The following is a 17,159-nucleotide window of genomic DNA, read 5'->3' as shown; positions in this document are numbered from 1 at the left end:
GAGGGAGAGGGAGAGAGAGAGAGAGAGAGAGAGAGAGAGAGAGAGAGAGCTATAGGCACAAGTGCATGTTCTAGAGAGTGTGCCTGAAAACAGAGCTTTGTGAGGTGAGAGCGCGGGCTCCTCAGCATTGCCTGCCATTGCTTCACAGACGAGGTTTTATCGGTAGTCAAGGAAGAGGTCTTTTTCTAGAAAAGTGCATCTGCATTCATTATTTTACCATAACTTAAAAAAAAAAAAGCTCCCCTCCTCTACCTAAGAGTTTGCTGTTTCCGGATATTCTCAGACGGTTGAGACAATTTACCAGATTTTGAGAGCAGCTTTTAAAGATTTGTTACTGGAACTGCTGGACAGTGATATAGGCTCTAATCCAAATCTCTCCACTCTGTTGGTGCAAGGGTTGACGTCTACTACCACTCCACCACTGAGCCACACACACCCCTCTGCCTCCGTCCTTCCTGTGAGGAATGGTGTATGCCTCTAGACCTGTAGTTTTACTCCATGGCAGCCCACAGGGCTGGGATTTAAAGACGCTCAACCAGTGTGAAATCATCCTTGGGTCGCATTGAGCAGAACAGAGATAGGAAAGGCTCTTACAGACAGCTTCTCTTGGGGCGGTTGTCCACTTCTGACTGGTTGTGATCCCCTTTAACACTGGATACCCTGAAGATTCTGCGAGGAGAGTAGATACTGCCTGATTCCCTGAGTAGTGTGTTAAGTGATGTGGCTGGTCTGTCTTGTGCCTTCAGCTCCACCTGATCCACTGGAATTCCACGCTGTTCAGCAGCATCGACGAGGCAGTTGGGAAGCCCCACGGGATCGCCATCATTGCACTCTTTGTTCAGGTAAATTGTCTGCTGTGAGGTTACATTGTGGAGAGATGTTTTCCCTTAGTCATTGTGTGGAATATATGTCTTAAACTCAATTTTATTACTTAGAGGTCATATTAAACCCATATAAATGCTGATAACTTGACAGTCAGTTCCCAAGAGTAAAACTGTATTTCTTGTATAAAATAGTTCATTCATTTATTAGATGTTTTCTTCAGAGTGATAGCTGGGGCCTTTGGAGAAACAATTTGGAAAATGTCTCCTGAAGTCAGACTTCCTTTTATTTAAGAAAAAGAATTTCAGAAAAAACATTTTTAGACCCAAGCTTACTAAAAAAAAATCTAGAAATATCAATGCTGTAATCATGTAGTGAGTCACCTTGTCTTTTTGTTATTAATAATTTTCACTCAAAGATGATTTGAAATGCTCTATAGAAAACAATACTAGAATAAAGATAAGCTGAGACCATGGCAGATTTAGCCAGTCTAAGTGGGCATTGATCTCTGTGAGGATAGTGACTGTGACACGGTTTAGCAAACACATAAAATGGTTCCATGTGCCGTGAAGTAGAGATTTCAAAGGTACCCTAAGGTGAGTTTTAAACTTCGTCCTCAGCTTCATGGTATGCTAAAAGACTTAGTAGAGATGAAATGGTCCTTGGGAATTTTAGCAACCTTCTGGTCTAGAAGAAGAGCATCCGAGGCCCATGGACAGAATTAAAACACATCCCTGCATTTGAAATGGAGTTCTCTCCCCATCTCTCCTTCATGTTTACATAGGCACAGCTCAATATTCCTTTAGTTTCACAACTATTAGATAGGTAGAAAGAAATGTCAAACTGTTGACAGCAAATGTTCTTAATTTTCAGTGTATTGAAGAATTAGCTTAGAAAGACTTTTTTTTTTCTGTAATGTAATTAGGTAAGGTACGGTTGTTTACCGTTACCATTGTCTGATACTGCATATATATAATGATTTGAGGACTGAGGGGGCCCTGGATTGAAAACGTAGCTCCACGTTTCCAGGAACAAGCTTGTGGTCACAGAAAGGCCCAGAATCTATGCAGATACTCTCCCCTCCATGCACTTGCTATGAGGAAAGACTCAGGAGTGACTGATGAGTGTCAGAAGAAGCAGAGGAGAAAGGGGCCGAAGTTTCCACATCCCAGGTTGGTGCTCTGGCCACAGCAATGGAGCCCCAGAGTAGGAAGTGGGGGCAGTGGGGGCTAAAGTGATTTCTAAAGGCTTGACTCAAGCAAGAGAAGACCAAATGAGTAGAGTCAGTTGTGGGTTTGAGGTCTGCGAGCTAGCACAGACACAGTTTAAAATATACAGAGAAGAGAAGAGGGGATGGTTCATGCGAAGGCATCTTAAAGGAGAAGGGAGGATGTGGGGTGGAGGACATCTGCCTAGGCTGCTTGGATTTAAGGCCTCACACACAGCAGCCATGGTCTTAGGTGAAGACAGGTCAGGGAGTGAGGGAAGCTCATGTTTGGGGTTCTTTATTATTCTGAGACTTGCAAAGCAGTATTATAGAGTAAGAGGAATCTGTGTGTAGGGTTCGGCTTTGAAACAGCCAGCAGAGAGAGAGAGAGAGAGATAATAAACCCACGTAAGGGTGTGTGCAGCAAGCCCACTTAAGGCTGGATGTCATGGACTGGGTGGGACAGCACATGAGGTATTAGTCTCCATCCACATCAGAGGAAGGCCATTGTAGTAGATTGTGATGATCAATTGGAGAACAGGCGATTTAGGGGGATAACGGGATGGGAGAGCTGAGAGATAGAAAGATGTCATTCAATTTAATGAGAAAGGATGAATCAAGGGGCTGAGTATGTCGGCTGCTAACAGAGCAAAGGGAGAGAACAGAAGCGAGGGCTGGGTGAGTGTGAAGGCTTGATCAGAAAGAGTGACCTCTTAGAGCTGAACACTTCAAAAAGACAGCAAGGAGGACAGAGAGGGTAAAGTAACCAGCCTGAGATCATGGAGTCTGTCACATTTTAATGTGACAGAGTCAGAAACAGAAACAGGCTGGTCAGTGCTGTGTGTGAGAGCTCACTGCTGGACCGTTGTATTGTGTGGCTTTACCGTGTTCTGATGTGGACTCTTCTCAGAGTTTATGATCAGACAGGAGATTCCTAGAGGGAGAATGGATCCCAATTCTCCCTCTAAGAGTTACCTCCTCCTCCTAAAATCATGAACATAAGGAAACACCATTTCTCCTGATCAGGGAAGCCTCCTGGGCTTTGCATTCATGCATATATTTACAAGTTTAAGTGTTGGATTTTTTTCTCAAAAATCTAGTAATATGTATCATCTATCATATTGTGTTAGTTATTGTTTTATTGTTGTAAAGAGACACCATAAACAAGGGCACTATATTAAAGGAAGCACTTAGTTATTAAAAGGGGGCTTGTTTACTTAAGCTCTAGAAATGTTAGTTACTGCTTTTAGAGCCCTTCTCAGGGAAGTTTTTGGTTACTTTGAGCTGACTAGCCATTCTTCATTGTTTCTTTTCTCTTGCATATTTCACAGTTAATGTTAGAGAAACAAAGGTGCACATGTTTCCAGCAACTGTAGCTTCTAGCAGGTCAGTCTGTAGACATATCTGTAAAGAGAAAAAGCCTAGCACAGCAGTGCCTGTCTGTTTGAGGTGATGCCTGATGGTCTTCCTCTGTGTCATCAGGGCCACTGGAGGGAGGCTCAAAGTGGCAGTTAGATGTCACTAGACATTTACAAAGACAAGGGCATAAGTGACAGAAACTTATTTCAAGTATCAGGTTTTGGAACATTACTTTAAACACACACACACACACATACACACACATATAATATATAAATAATATATATATATATATATATATATATATATAAATAATATATAAATAATACATAAATATGCATCGTGTAATAAATAAATAAATATTGTATATGAAAGCTTTGAAAATCATGAAGAAAAAGCTATTGAATAGTGATCAGTGATAATCCAAAGATGTTTTAATTTTGATATCAACAGATGAAACAATACATCCACTTCTGGGTTAAAGAAAAATTTCAACTTTGTTTACATTTTTATGGCAATGCTCTCTAAATGTCAAAGGCAAGAATACAGGGCAAAGCCAGGCAGTGGTGGCACACGCCTTTAATCCCAGCACTTGGGAGGCAGAGGCAGGCAGATTTCTGAGTTTGAGGCCAGCCTGGTCTACAGAGTGAGTTCCANAGGCAGGCAGATTTCTGAGTTTGAGGCCAGCCTGGTCTACAGAGTGAGTTCCAGGACAGCCAGGGCTACACAGAGAAACCCTGTCTCGAAAAAAAAGAAAGAAAGAAAGAAAGAAAGAAAGAAAGAAAGAAAGAAAGAAAGAAAGAAAGAAAGAAAGAAAGAAAGTGATAAGAGTGAAATATCTGGGCACAGTGATGCAGGCCTTTAATTCCAGTAGCTAGTAGGCAGAGATAGAGGCAGGCAGGTGTCTGAGGCCAGTCTGGTCTACAGACCACATTTCAAGGCTAGTTAGAGAGATAGACTGTCTTTTAAAGAAGGCAAGACTTTAGGCACATATTGCATAACTTTAACTCACAACTACTTATGCTATTTTTCTCCAGACGCTTTTACGGTTTTGTATATTGCCTATGACATCATAAATGATAGATATCTATAGTAACATGAATTTTGATAGGTTCTCAGGTATTACATTGATCAATACCTATGGTTATTGGTCTGACAATAAATAGGAAAGTAATTTAGTTACCAAGAAGGACATTCAGGTGGACTGGGGCCTTGCTTCTTGTAGTTACTTTGGGTAAAAGCTAAGCATGAAATGTTTGTGTTTGTGGTTTGTGGTTTATGCGTTTCAGATAGGGAAGGAACATGTTGGCTTGAAGGCTGTGACGGAGATACTCCAAGACATTCAATATAAGGTAAATCATTATTTAAATGAAGGTAAGACGGTTTTATATGAGTTCCCAATGGCCATCTTTAGGCTTGAGAACTCTCTAGAAAGACATATGGGACTCTGAATAGCTGCGAAAGTTAATGGTTATGGTTTGTTACAGGGTGATACTGGGAAGGGGACGTGTGTTGAAGCCTAGGAGGACTTGGAGCCAAGCTTCCGAGTGTTTCTTCTGGGCCCCTAGTTGTCCCAGCATGATGTGTGTGTCACCTGTGTGACCTGGGAACTCTCATGTCCTTGATAGCTAGGGCTATTTCCAGGGACTGACCATTTATCATGGATTGCCTAGTCAATGTTCCCTGGCTTCTTTTGTTTTGTTGGTTTTTTTTGTTTGTTTTTTTGTTTTTTTTTTGTTTTGTTTTTTTGAGACAGGGTTTCTCTGTATAGTCCTGGCTGTCCAGGAACTCACTCTGTAGACCAGGCTGGCCTCAAATTCAGAAATCCGCCTGAAATCTGCCTGCCTCTGTCTCCCAAGTGCTAGGATTAAAGGCATGCACCACCGTGCCCGGCTTTGTTCCCTGGCTTCTTAAATCCCGTTGTTATTTCTCACACACTGAGTCAAGCCAGGCATCCATGTATGTTTCAGGATAACCACACTGGCTCACACTGGTGTAACAGGTCCCAAGGGAAGAGTTGAAAATCACCAAGAGTCTACCTTAAATATGGCATGACCCAAGCCTTCAGGTATAGGAGAACATCTTACCAGGGGTGGGGGTGGGTTACTCCAGGGGCTCAGAGGGCATCTTCTGGAAGGCAGCCAAAGTGCTCCCCCCTGAAGTCAGGATGGAGTCCAGGAAGTGAGGATGAGACGCCCTCTGATAACGTTTCCAGTGACATCTGTTTCAGTAAAAATGTTTCTGAGGGGCATAGGCACCAGCTGCATATTCTACACCAGACATTACGAATGAAATTTAAATTAAAAAACAAACAGCCATAGACTCAGAGGAGTATTTTACTGGATATATTCTATCTCACTCCAATGAGAAGAGTGGTCAACTCACTAATATTGGGAGCTGGTAAAATCATAAGAAAAGACTTAAGTGTAGAGATCTTTAGTTCTAATAATTTTTATTCAAAATTTTTATAAATTTTACCTTAACATGGAGCTAATTATCTTTTTCTTTTTCAGGGAAAATCCAAAACAATACCATGCTTTAATCCTAACACTTTATTACCAGGTAAGCATTTATCCGATGGCCTTGAATGAACTTCGACTGTGTGTGTAACCTCCCTATTCTCTTTGAGTGTTCATAAGCATCTATTATTAGCTGACAAGATTTATTTGGAATTTCTGTTCTCTGCAGCAGGTGCAGTTTCAGATTACTGTTGATAAGGCAGGAAAGCTTTTGAATGTTAGGAAACCCTTGCCTCTGCTTCCTTATTCCAGAAAGAACGTTCTCAGTGACATCATTTATAAAATGTAAAGTGGCCACCTCGGAGTAAAGAACCGGCAAACCTCAAATAGCTGATAACACTTCCAAGACAATCAGATTATTGCTAGAATGAAATAAACTTTGTATCTACTTTTATAAGGGTACTTACTTACAGCATCAATACTTAAACATTGTAGTTGCATTTATGCACAGGGAATAATTATACATAATACATCCTGAATATAACGTGGAGTTACAGTTTTGGTCTCTACATTTCTCTGCTGAAGTTATGTGCTGTTCCATAGTGTCCCACACTAAACCAACCACGTCGCTACATTGTATCTTCTCTCTACACTTAGTTTAGCTCCTCTATCACACACTAGTTTCCCCCACATATTGAACACTTGCCTCGGTGTATATTTAATCACCAGTTCTCTTAGGCAGTGCTAAGGAGTTCAAATGAGTGACTTGTTTTCTTGTATCACAGTAGGATTTTAGTAATGTGCTGTTGAAAATGCAGTGTAGAGATCACTAAAACAGAATGTTTAAAAGCACAGCCCTTGCTTAGGTTTAAACTTCTGCCAGTTAGTAGCTGTGTGATCTTGGATAAATTGCTAACATTTTTAACTTAGTTTTCCCATATAAAATGGTGCTAATATGTCTCATTTGTTTGTTGAGAAGATTCAGTGAATTGATGTAAACTACTCCAAAGAACACTGGACAGCACATAGTTCAGCAGAAATCAGCTGTGAGTCAGCTATGATTAAAAAAAAAAAAAAAAAAAAAAAAACAGGCAATAGTTTCCTAACTATATTAAGACATATGATAGATATATGAGCCATTGATAGAAATCTTTGTAAATATAAAGGGAATTAATCAGGTTTTACATTAATTATTGTCTTCACAAGTGGTAGTGTAAGAATTTGTAGATGAACTCTAACTTATAAATAGCATCCATCTGAGAAGTGAACTGACTGCCTTTTTGAAAATTGCTGCTGGAATCTTAAGTTTATCAACTTGCCCTTTCATAACGTGACCATGTGTTTGCACAGACCCTCTTCTGCGGGATTACTGGGTCTATGAAGGATCTCTCACTATCCCACCTTGCAGCGAAGGAGTTACCTGGATATTATTCCGATACCCTTTAACTATATCCCAGATGCAGGTGAGCATGCACCCTTTAGATCCTTCAGAGTGAAGTTATGAGCTTAAATATCCTTTTTATAAAGGGAAAATGCTTTAGTTCCTGTTGTTAGACCATCATAGCTTTCAGATGAAAGTTAAATGCTGTGAGCCTGGGAAAGTGATAGAAAGGTCAAAGGTGAATGAAACCCAATGCTCATTTATGATCTGTATTCTAAAAGTTAGATTTGTGGAGTAAACAGAAGTCACCATGACATAGGCAAACTTTTGGTTAGTCTAGCCATTACTTTATGTGGGTTTTTTCAGGTATGGGAAAGGAAAGTTCTGGAGCTACAGTGAGACTTCTGATTATTTCACAGGCATGAAATTGTTCTTTCTTGACATGCAAACTACTGTGATGTATGAGGGTATGTAAGAGAGCCAGAAAGAAAGCCCTGGGAAGTTCTGGATTGTTCCCTGGGTTTGTTTACTCTTGCTGTCCTTGGGTTCCATGCAGATTCTCTAAATGCTAGTGAAAGCCTTCTGTGGGGACCCACATCCACAGGGATGCTGAGGTAATAAAATCATTTCAGTTCAGGAGTTTAAGACTAGGCTAGGTATTGTAGCTAGATGTACTTGGAAGAAGAAGGAGGAGGAGGAAGAGGAAGAGGAAGATGAGAAGCAGGAGGGGGAGAGGGAGGAGGAGAAGAATAAGAATAAAAATAAGAAGAAGCGGGCAGTGGTGGCACACGCCTTTAATCCCAGCACTTGGGAGGCAGAAGCAGGCAGATTTCTGAGTTTGAGGCCAGCCTGGTTCCAGGACAGCCAGGCCTACACAGAGAAACCCTGTCTCGGAAATCCAAAAAAAGAAAAAAAAAAAGAAAGAAAAAAGAATAAGAAGAAGAAGGGAGGAGGAGGAAGAAGAGAAAGAAGAGGAGGAAGAGGAGGATGATGATGAGGAAGAGGAGGAAGAATGAATGCTAACATCATAGTTAGAACCAAGTTTTCTTCAGCAAAGTCTTATGATTTTTTTAAAAATACCTTATCATTTCTTGAAGTTAAGAAGCTCAAGTTAACTCAATTATAGATTGATTCCTTTGCTAGTATTATTTTCACTTATTATGTTTTTAAATATTATTTTTATTTGTTGAGATTATATTACATGATTTCCTTCCTCCAAAGCCTCTGCCCCCAGCTCTTTCATGTGTATGGTTTCTTTTTCATAAATTGTTGCATATGTATATGTAAATACATATGTATTCATAAATACATAGCTATATCCTACTTATTCTGTATAACTTTATTTGTATGCACATTTCCAGGACTGACCATTTGATATTGCATAATCAATTGGTGTGTTCTTTACTGGGGACGACTGTTTCTTGCACTCTCAGCATTCTCTAAAATCTCATACTTAGCATTTTCAATCCTTATTTTAGATTGTCTAGGGAACAGTTTAAAGTCTCCATTCATCCTCTTCTGGATACCTCTCATGGGTTTTGAATTTTTGCCACATCCCTTTCAGCTCTTATTTTCCATAGAACTATCCCAACTCCATTCTTCTTCCTCATCTATTCGTTCATAAAAGAAACTATGTCTGAGTGTGAGCTGGGCATAGGGGACAAAAAATTGAAATATAACCTTCACTTTCGAAAGAATTGCTCTCAGTTCCGAAGGAAATTGACTATATAGGCTACCGTTGTGGTAATGTGTTCACAGTGGGTCCAGACTGGATGGACTGAGAAATGACTTCAGAAAAGTAGAGGTTTGTTTGGAGGAAGTGAGGAAATTATAAAATTTGCTTTAATTATTGAAAATAGAGCCTTGGGATAATGGTGTCTTATTTTGAGATTTAATAGTAACAGTATCTTCCATAATAGATAAACCTCCAACTTTGTTGACCTAGAGTAAGTAACTGTTTTATATGAGTTTGTTTACCTTCAGTGTTTCAAAGATGTATGATCTGTCTGGAATCGCATGGAGGATCTAGAGGCTCTGGATTTGTGAAAGGCGATCGCCACTGTGAACAGTCTCAGGTGTGACTTAGATTCGATGCAATGTTTCAGTGTCAAGTTCAACAGTATACTCTAAGACCAGAGGCAAATTCATGGTTTGTGGTTCTCTCTGGTGTCAAAGGGAACCTGTGTTTGTGTTATCTCTTTGTGTAAGACCGGATATCAAGTCTGACCCTCATTCACCAAGTCACACCTGGAGACAAACTGTGTTGGGAGAAGCCAACACGGCGTGTGTTTGGAGGAAATAACGCTTCTTCCTTTGAAAATGGCTGACTTCCGAGTCACACTAGTCCCTCAGGAAACGGGTTTATTTTTAGCACAGGGCGCTGTGGCATCTCTTGAAAGGGAAGCAGTATAAGTGCAGACACACATGTATACAACATGTGTTTATGCCAGTAAAGATGCATGTCAGGGTGGTTTTCTGTCTTTGCCTTGCAGATTTCACTCGATGCTTCTCATAGAGACCCATAGAAAGTAAAGTTAAAAAAACAAAAAACAAACAAACAAACAACAACAACAGCAACAAAACCTGAAGAAGTCCAGAGAGGGCAGTAAAAATTAGAAGTCCAAAGAAAGAGGGCATGACCAAGGAAAATCAAGAAGGTTGCATCATTAAAGGAGAGAGGGAAGAAGGGGAGACAGGGACAGAGACAGAGGAAAAGAGAGAAAGACATGGGTCCATAAAACACCCGCAAGAGGGTAATAGGCGGAGAGTCTCAAGGCCGGAAGCTGCATCCTGCCTCACCTGGTCCTGTTTAGCCTCACAGAAGCAGCTGGTGCCTTGGAATGCCCCATCTTCACTAGCAACCCTGAAAAAGTGCCCTAAATCATGCCACTTCCAGCTAAATCCACAGCAATTTACAGTGAAAGAGGGTGGGCTTCTGCTGCAGTGTGGGTGGCCCTGTCCTCGGTGCTGAGGACTCCAGGACACATGGCCTCTGTGGAGGTGACCTTTTCATGTGATTCCAGGCTAGCACGCTGTGTATTGGAGAGAAAAAGCTGCTTGGGTGGATCTGAATGAAAGTAATTTTCTTTTTATGATCTCACAACCATGTAATCAATCACGTTAACATAAGAGAGCTCTAATTGTTAGAAATCGAGGAACAGCAGCAAAAACCATTTTTATCTAAATTGTTGCTTAGAATGAGATTTCCAAAACAGAAGAGAAATACCAAGCATCATCAAATATGACAGAAATTTTAATATGCTTTTTATTTTGGTGGTCATTAAAATGGAGACAGAACTGCCTAGCATTGTTAGAATAGGATGGTTGAACAGTGGTCATATAGCAAGAGATGTGAATACATATCAAGAGAAGTATGTTGGTTGCTACTATGCATTGACCTTCATGGAAAGAATTCAGCTGGTTTGGAATGGCAGATGTACTTTTGATCTATGTCCATGGCTCTAGTGGTTTGAATGAGAATGGCCCCCACAGGTTCGTGTGTTTAAAAACTTTGGCCTTGTTAGAGGAGGTGTGTCACTGGGGACAGGCTTTGAAGTGTCCAAAGCCACCACCATTCCTAGTTAGCTCTATTTGCCTCCTACTTTACAGATCATGATATAAGTGCTGAGTTGCTGCTCCAGTGCCAGCTCATGTCACACTGCTTCCCACTGTCACCATGGTGACCATGGGCTCCAACCCTCTGGAACTGGGAGCCCCACACTAAAAGCTTTCTAATTTACTTTGGACATGGTGTTTTGTCAGCAATAGAAAAGTAACTAAGATAGAAATTGGTACCAGAGAGTGGGTTATTGCTGTGACAGGCTTAACTATGTTATTTTTTGGAGGAATGGAAGACATTGGGACCTTGGACTAGGAAAGTGGTTAAACACTGTAAATGGGTCTTAATGGGCCATCATAGTGGGAGTTTAGAAGACAATAGTGCTGAGAGCAATTAGGCTGCCCTATGTCTGTGACCTAAGAATTTGTTTGAAGCTAAATTGAAGGGAAAAAGGAAATCCCACATCTATGGGTTTAATGGGTCCCTTCCAAAATTTGGGTGTTGGCAATGTGATAGTACTAAAAGCTGGGGTCTGCCATGAAGGCGGCTTCTTTGTTTATGGGATCAAGATGTAAGAAGAGTGTTGGACTGATTTTAAGACATGCTAATATTTACTCTCAAAATATTGATTCTGTTGAGTAGTTATTACTAATAACTCTTATGCAGATCAACGAAAAGGGGCAATCTGGGCAAATAGAAACATAAAACATACAGTTTGAGGAGAGAAAGAATACTAGGATATGTTATGTTGGAATCAAGGCTCATGCTGAAGGAGATAGGGAGGGTCCAGATGCAGAATGGAAGAGTGATGTCATTAGGGCAAAACTCCACACAGCCAGTGCTGCAACTTGTGGGAAAAAAGCCCAAAGAATATTCTCCACCTAAAAAGCAAATATATAATTAACAGAGGGAGCCAGGCTTCATCCCAAGCAAGCAGCCCAATTTGGTGCCCTTAGTCATGTGGTTTTTGGATCATGAAGGAAAGGGGAATAAAATGGTTGTGGAATCTTCCTCGTCAGTTAAGAAAAGCTGCTAAGCCCCGCTTTGTTAGCAGAAGTGTCCCTGCATGGCAGCCCCAAGAATTCATTGTGTGAAGCCGTGAGAGTGAAGCCTGGATTGAATGGCAGACCCAAGGATGTCTGCCAGGGAGAGCATTCAACAAAGTTGCAAGGATTCATCTTTGATATCAGAGATGGAGTTACAGAAATTAGCATTTGCCCTACTGGGTTTCAGTGCCGTATTTCCTTACTCTGCCCTCATTCCTTCCTTTTGGAATGGTAATATATATTTTGTGTCGTTGTACTTTGGTAGTATTCTATTTGCTTTTTGATTTAATTTTATAGTGGGTTATAATTAAGATTGCCTTGAGGCTCAGATGAGACTTGGTCTTTTAAAGTATGTAAAAGATAATAGGGGTTTCTGAAGTTGGACTAAATGCACTTTACATATTGATATAGCTAGGAACTTGTGGAGTAGACTTTGGTTTGTATGAGAGAGTCCCCCATCCCCTGCTCATATGTTTAAATATTTGGTGTCCAATTGGTGAAACGTTTTGGAGATGGACTTTGTTGGAGATTGTGTTGTTAGGGATGGGCCTTGAGGCTCCACGAGCCAACACCATTTCCCAGTTAGCTCTCTGTGCTTGATGGTTGTGTCTCAGGATGTAAGCTCCTGCTCTAGCACCATGCCTGCTTGCCTGCTGCCATACTCTCATCCGTGATGATCATGCTCCACCTCTCTGGAAGGGTGAGCCGCAAACGAAATGCTTTCTTCTATAAAGTGCCTTCACTATTGTGCTTTGTCACAGCAATGGAAAAATAAGACCAAGGCTATGGTGTTGATGAGTCCTTGTAGAACAGACTTTGCATTTCATTTCCTTCCTTGTTTCTTCTTCCACGTTTTGCTGTGAGATGCTGCCACGAGCCTGCCCCTTGCTCTTATAATTTCCAACCTCCAGAGCTGTAAGAAACAGATTAATTATTTTTACATTACCAGCTTTAGGTATTCCATAACCAGAGCATCAAAAATGTCTCAGGTACTTGTAGGTCTCAGACCTGAGTGTACAAGCAAATCCTCAGAAGGTGTCTGGGCTCCACCCAAGATACTAATCAAGTAGGGGTGGCATAGCAGCTGGAAGTCCTCATTGCCATTCTTGAGAGCCACTTGAAGTACCGTTTTGTTACCCTGTCCTACACTCATCCCAACCATGTATTAGATTTGTATTCTAATCCCAAACACTGGGGTTCAGAAGACCCTAGACCCTGCCTAATAGAAACATAGCCATGTATACACATATGTAAAGACAAAACAAAAAGCTGGTAGAATTTATCAAAATCATGGGTTTAACTGAATATACGTGTAACTGCAGCAGATAGTCAATAGAAAGTTATTGGTGGGAAGTTTTTGAGTTCGTGGTTTCATGCTTAGCCTCTGGTCCTCTGGGAGTGTTATATACTTACATGCATTGTGTTTAGGCCCTAGGAGCACCTTCCGTGACACTTCGTTTGAGCATTCCTCTGTCTTGTGTGATGAGAGCACTTCTGTGGTAGATGTAGCTTAGTGCCCTCTGTTTCTGGAGGGAGTTAAGCAGCAGCAACCCAGAAGTGGAGAGGAAGTCAGCTGGACTGAAGCTGCTGTGGGCTATAGATGGGAATAAGAGGGACACTGACGTCAGAGTGCTTGGGAAGAGGGTGTTCTTCCTCTTCTCTAACTCTGTGGGCTATAGATGGGAATAAGAGGGACACTGACGTCAGAGTGCTTGGGAAGAGGGTGTTCTTTCTCTTCTCTAATTCTTACTCATGAAAACATGTCTAGATTACTGAGCCTGTGAGAGTCACTCATAGTTGAGAAGTTAGATGCCTCTTGAGTGCTGGGATTTTAGTCCTAAGTCGTGATGCTACTCTGATCTTACAATGTTTTATTGAAATATGATTCACGTAGGAAGTTGTGCGTATTTGTCATAAATGTCCATAAGAATACATACATTTGATAGGTTTTGGAATAAGGACATACCTGTGAAAGCATTGGCACTATCAAGACCATCCGCATGTTCATCATCTTTATCTTAGTTATGTTTCTAGTGTCTGTGAAGACTCTACAGTCAAAGCAACTTATAGAAGAAAGAGTCTATTGGGGCCTTACAGTCTCTGAGTGTGAGTGTATGACCATCGCGTCTGGGAGCACTGAAGCAGGCAGGCATGGCAGTAGAACAGTAGCTGGAAGCATATGTTCTTATCTGTAAGTAGGAGGAAGACAGAGAAAGAGCTAATTGGGAATGGCATGGGCATCTGAAATCTCAAAACCTTGTCCCCAGTGACACACCTCCTAATCCTTCCTAAACACTTCCACCAACTGGGAACCAAGTGTTCAAGTATGCAAACCTATTTGGGCCTTTCTCATTCAAACCATCTCAGCTCCCAATGAACTCTTCCATACATTGGTGGGGTGTCTTCCCAGCAACAGAAAAGAAACCAAGATAACCCTTCAACATTTCTTCTTATGGCCTTTGTTAGTATTATGCATTCTTGATCGGAGCAGTTAATTCAAGATCAAACTCCTTGATACTTTTAAGTGCACAGCACAATACGGTTAGCAGTTTTCCACAGAGGGCAATGACTGAGGCTAGCATTTGGCTAGATCTCCTCTCAAGAAGTTGTTTTCACATAATGTGCTTCAGAATGAGGCCCAGGGCTTAAAGGCTGTGCCTTTGGCTTAGGAAAAGAAAATATAAAATGAATCGAGTTTTAAAATAAGCTTCAAAGTCAGTGAAAAGTGATACAGTTCCTATAATGTGCTTAGGGTACAGCTTGTCGCTGGTCCTCCCTGTGGGTTGTGACCTTTGGCATAGACTCTTCATACAGTTTAAAGTGAACACTGAGAGGCAAGATTTAAGCTTTCCCGGTGGATTGATTTACTGTCAATTTCAGCTAAAGATTTATCTCCAGAATGCTGAAGGTTTGGTGTATAAAGAAGCTGAGCAGCGGATGGCTGGTTGGTAATTAGCGTAAGTGGTTCGCTGCTGGAGCTATGCCGAGTGTCTGCGCATGGATTCCTTCTTCCTTCGACTGTTTATGTCACCCCTATGAATGCTGCCATCATGGTCATCTCTGTTGCACAGGGCATATTGGAGCATAAAGAGGTGATGTCATTTGGTCACGTGGGGCCCAGGTAGCAGAGCCAAGAGAGAATGACAGGCATTTGGCTAAAAGCCCACACCCTCACCACTGTATTGTTTTGGAAATAGCATAGGATTCTGTGCTGTCCAGAGTTTTTCTGTTTTCACCCTTGGGGGTGGGGGGGAAAGCGTTAAGGGAAAAGCAAAAGCAAATACTGGGGGGACTCTCGTGCAGCCCCAGTTCTAGAGAGTTTTCAGGTGCTATAAGCATTGGGTACTGCTTAGGACCCTGGGAAGGACGAGTAAAGAAGGCGGGTTTAGTAGTTGCTTATGTGCTTGATGGGCACTGCTATGTAAGAGCAGCGGGTAGGCATAGTGAACATGCAGATCACCAGGGCAACTGCAGCTCGGTCAGACTTACCTCACAAAAACTCAGTCTCTATCTGCAGGTGTGGAAAAGGAAAACCTTACAAGTCATCTTTGTAACCAGGTTGCTATTCTAAGTCACTATTTAATTTCAGTTCTGTGTTCCAGCCTATACGGGAGTGGACTGAATTAGAATGTATGGGACATAGGAGAATGCACACATATGGTTTTGCTATCATTTAGAGACTGCCAGGTCCCTTTTAAGTCTGGGCTTTTAGTTAGAAGCCCTGAAGTTGTTGATCTCTTTCATTGCTTCTCTGTAAAGGAAGACTGGATTCTTGTGTTACAGACCTCTGTAACACAACATTTTGATACATAGACACTCCTGCGTGAAAAGAATGGAACACGGCTGTTTCTTATTGCTGTGGAGTATTTTAGTGAAGTGCCAGATGTTGTAGGTTATGTGGATAGCCTGTGGGGTGAGCTTGGAGAAAACACATGGAATTCTTGTTGGCTACTGATTTCTTCTCACATTCACATCTGGTAGACTACAGTTTCTTAGGAGGCTCAAACCAGAGAAATCTTTTCACATGTCATAGGCAAGGAGAGACAACCAGAATGGGGAGATGGACTGGGAATGGCTACAAGAAGAATCTGGGCTTACACTTTGGGAGAAGCAGAGGCATCTTTCATGTCTGTATACTTCAGAGGGCTAGATGAGAAGAAGGGTCAGCATTGTATGTATGTATGTATGTATGTATGCATGTATGTATGTATGACATACATGTCTATCTATCTATTTCTACCTACATGTATGTATATATGTATGTATCTATAACTATGTGTATGTGTATATTTATCATTTATCTATCTATCATCTATTTATCTATGTCTGTATATATCTAATTCTATCAATATTTTATATGTATATATAATGAAATATAGTCATATACATAACCTCCAACACTACTTGCATTCCCCTAATACCTTTCCTAATTTAATTTACTCCTCCCCTGCTTCCCTTTCTTCTTCTTCCTTTTCTTCTTCCATGATAACATACTAAGAATGCTACTCATATGTGCATGGGTCTAGGGGCTTCCATCAGAGAATGAGAAACCTTCTAGTGGCCATACCCTCAAAGAAGAGTGATTCTCCCTTCCTGAACAGCTCTTACCTGCCAGCGGTACCTCAGTAACATGAAGTGCCTGGGGACCGACCCCCATCTTTATTAGGCAGCTTCATCTTAAGTGTGTACGTGTGGGTAGCCACAGCTGCTGTCTTCATGAATGTCATGGCCATGTCATATCCAGACGGCAGCATTTCACAGCTCTCTTCCTCGTCCTCCAGCCATTACATTCTTTCTGCTTCTTCTTCCGTGACGTTCCTTGAGCCTCGGTAGGGATGGGAGGTTATTAAAGATGCCCCATGAAGGACTGAACACTCAGTCCCTTCTTTTCCACACCTTCACCAATTATGTGCCTCTGCATTGATTGCTGTATGTGCAGTTAGTTACCCTATAAGGACTGCACCGCTATGACACCAGTGGGCACGTGTTCCCTGGCAGGTCAGGATTGTAGCCTTCAGCCTCCGGAGCCACACAAGAACAACAGCGTTTTACACTTTCAGTTATGTATATAGCATCATCCAGCACAGTGAGGGCTAGTAAGCAGGGAAGTTGCTTGCTGGACAGTTGGTCTGCAGTCACCGTATGTGGTGTGTTCAGCAATAAGGTCTCACCATGCGGTTCCCGTGGGCAGAGAGAGCAATGGTATTATCCTCTTTGTTTAAGAACTTCTGGGCGCCATCATCAGCCACCAAACCCAGATACTAATGCACATGCCAGCAAGATTCTGCTGAAGGGACCCTGATATAGCGGCCTCTTGTGAGGCTAT

The 17,159-nt window shown here is 41.6% G+C and overlaps 1 protein-coding gene across 1 annotated transcript in view; it reads left to right on the top strand.

Annotated features, from left to right (window-relative positions):
• Ca8 (carbonic anhydrase 8) overlaps positions 1 to 17,159 on the top strand; it is a 95,403-nt gene that overhangs the window by 54,163 nt on the left and 24,081 nt on the right. The window contains exons 4-7 of the mRNA XM_021222292.2: positions 747 to 842; positions 4,678 to 4,740; positions 5,902 to 5,950; positions 7,198 to 7,310. Of these exons, the coding sequence (XP_021077951.1) occupies positions 747 to 842; positions 4,678 to 4,740; positions 5,902 to 5,950; positions 7,198 to 7,310 (321 nt within the window). The remainder of the gene's footprint in view (positions 1 to 746; positions 843 to 4,677; positions 4,741 to 5,901; positions 5,951 to 7,197; positions 7,311 to 17,159) is intronic.

The sequence above is a fragment of the Mus pahari genome, chromosome 22 (assembly GCF_900095145.1).
Source record: "Mus pahari chromosome 22, PAHARI_EIJ_v1.1, whole genome shotgun sequence".
Classification (NCBI taxonomy): Eukaryota; Metazoa; Chordata; class Mammalia; order Rodentia; family Muridae; genus Mus; species Mus pahari.
This window is presented reverse-complemented; position numbering and strand designations above follow the sequence as displayed.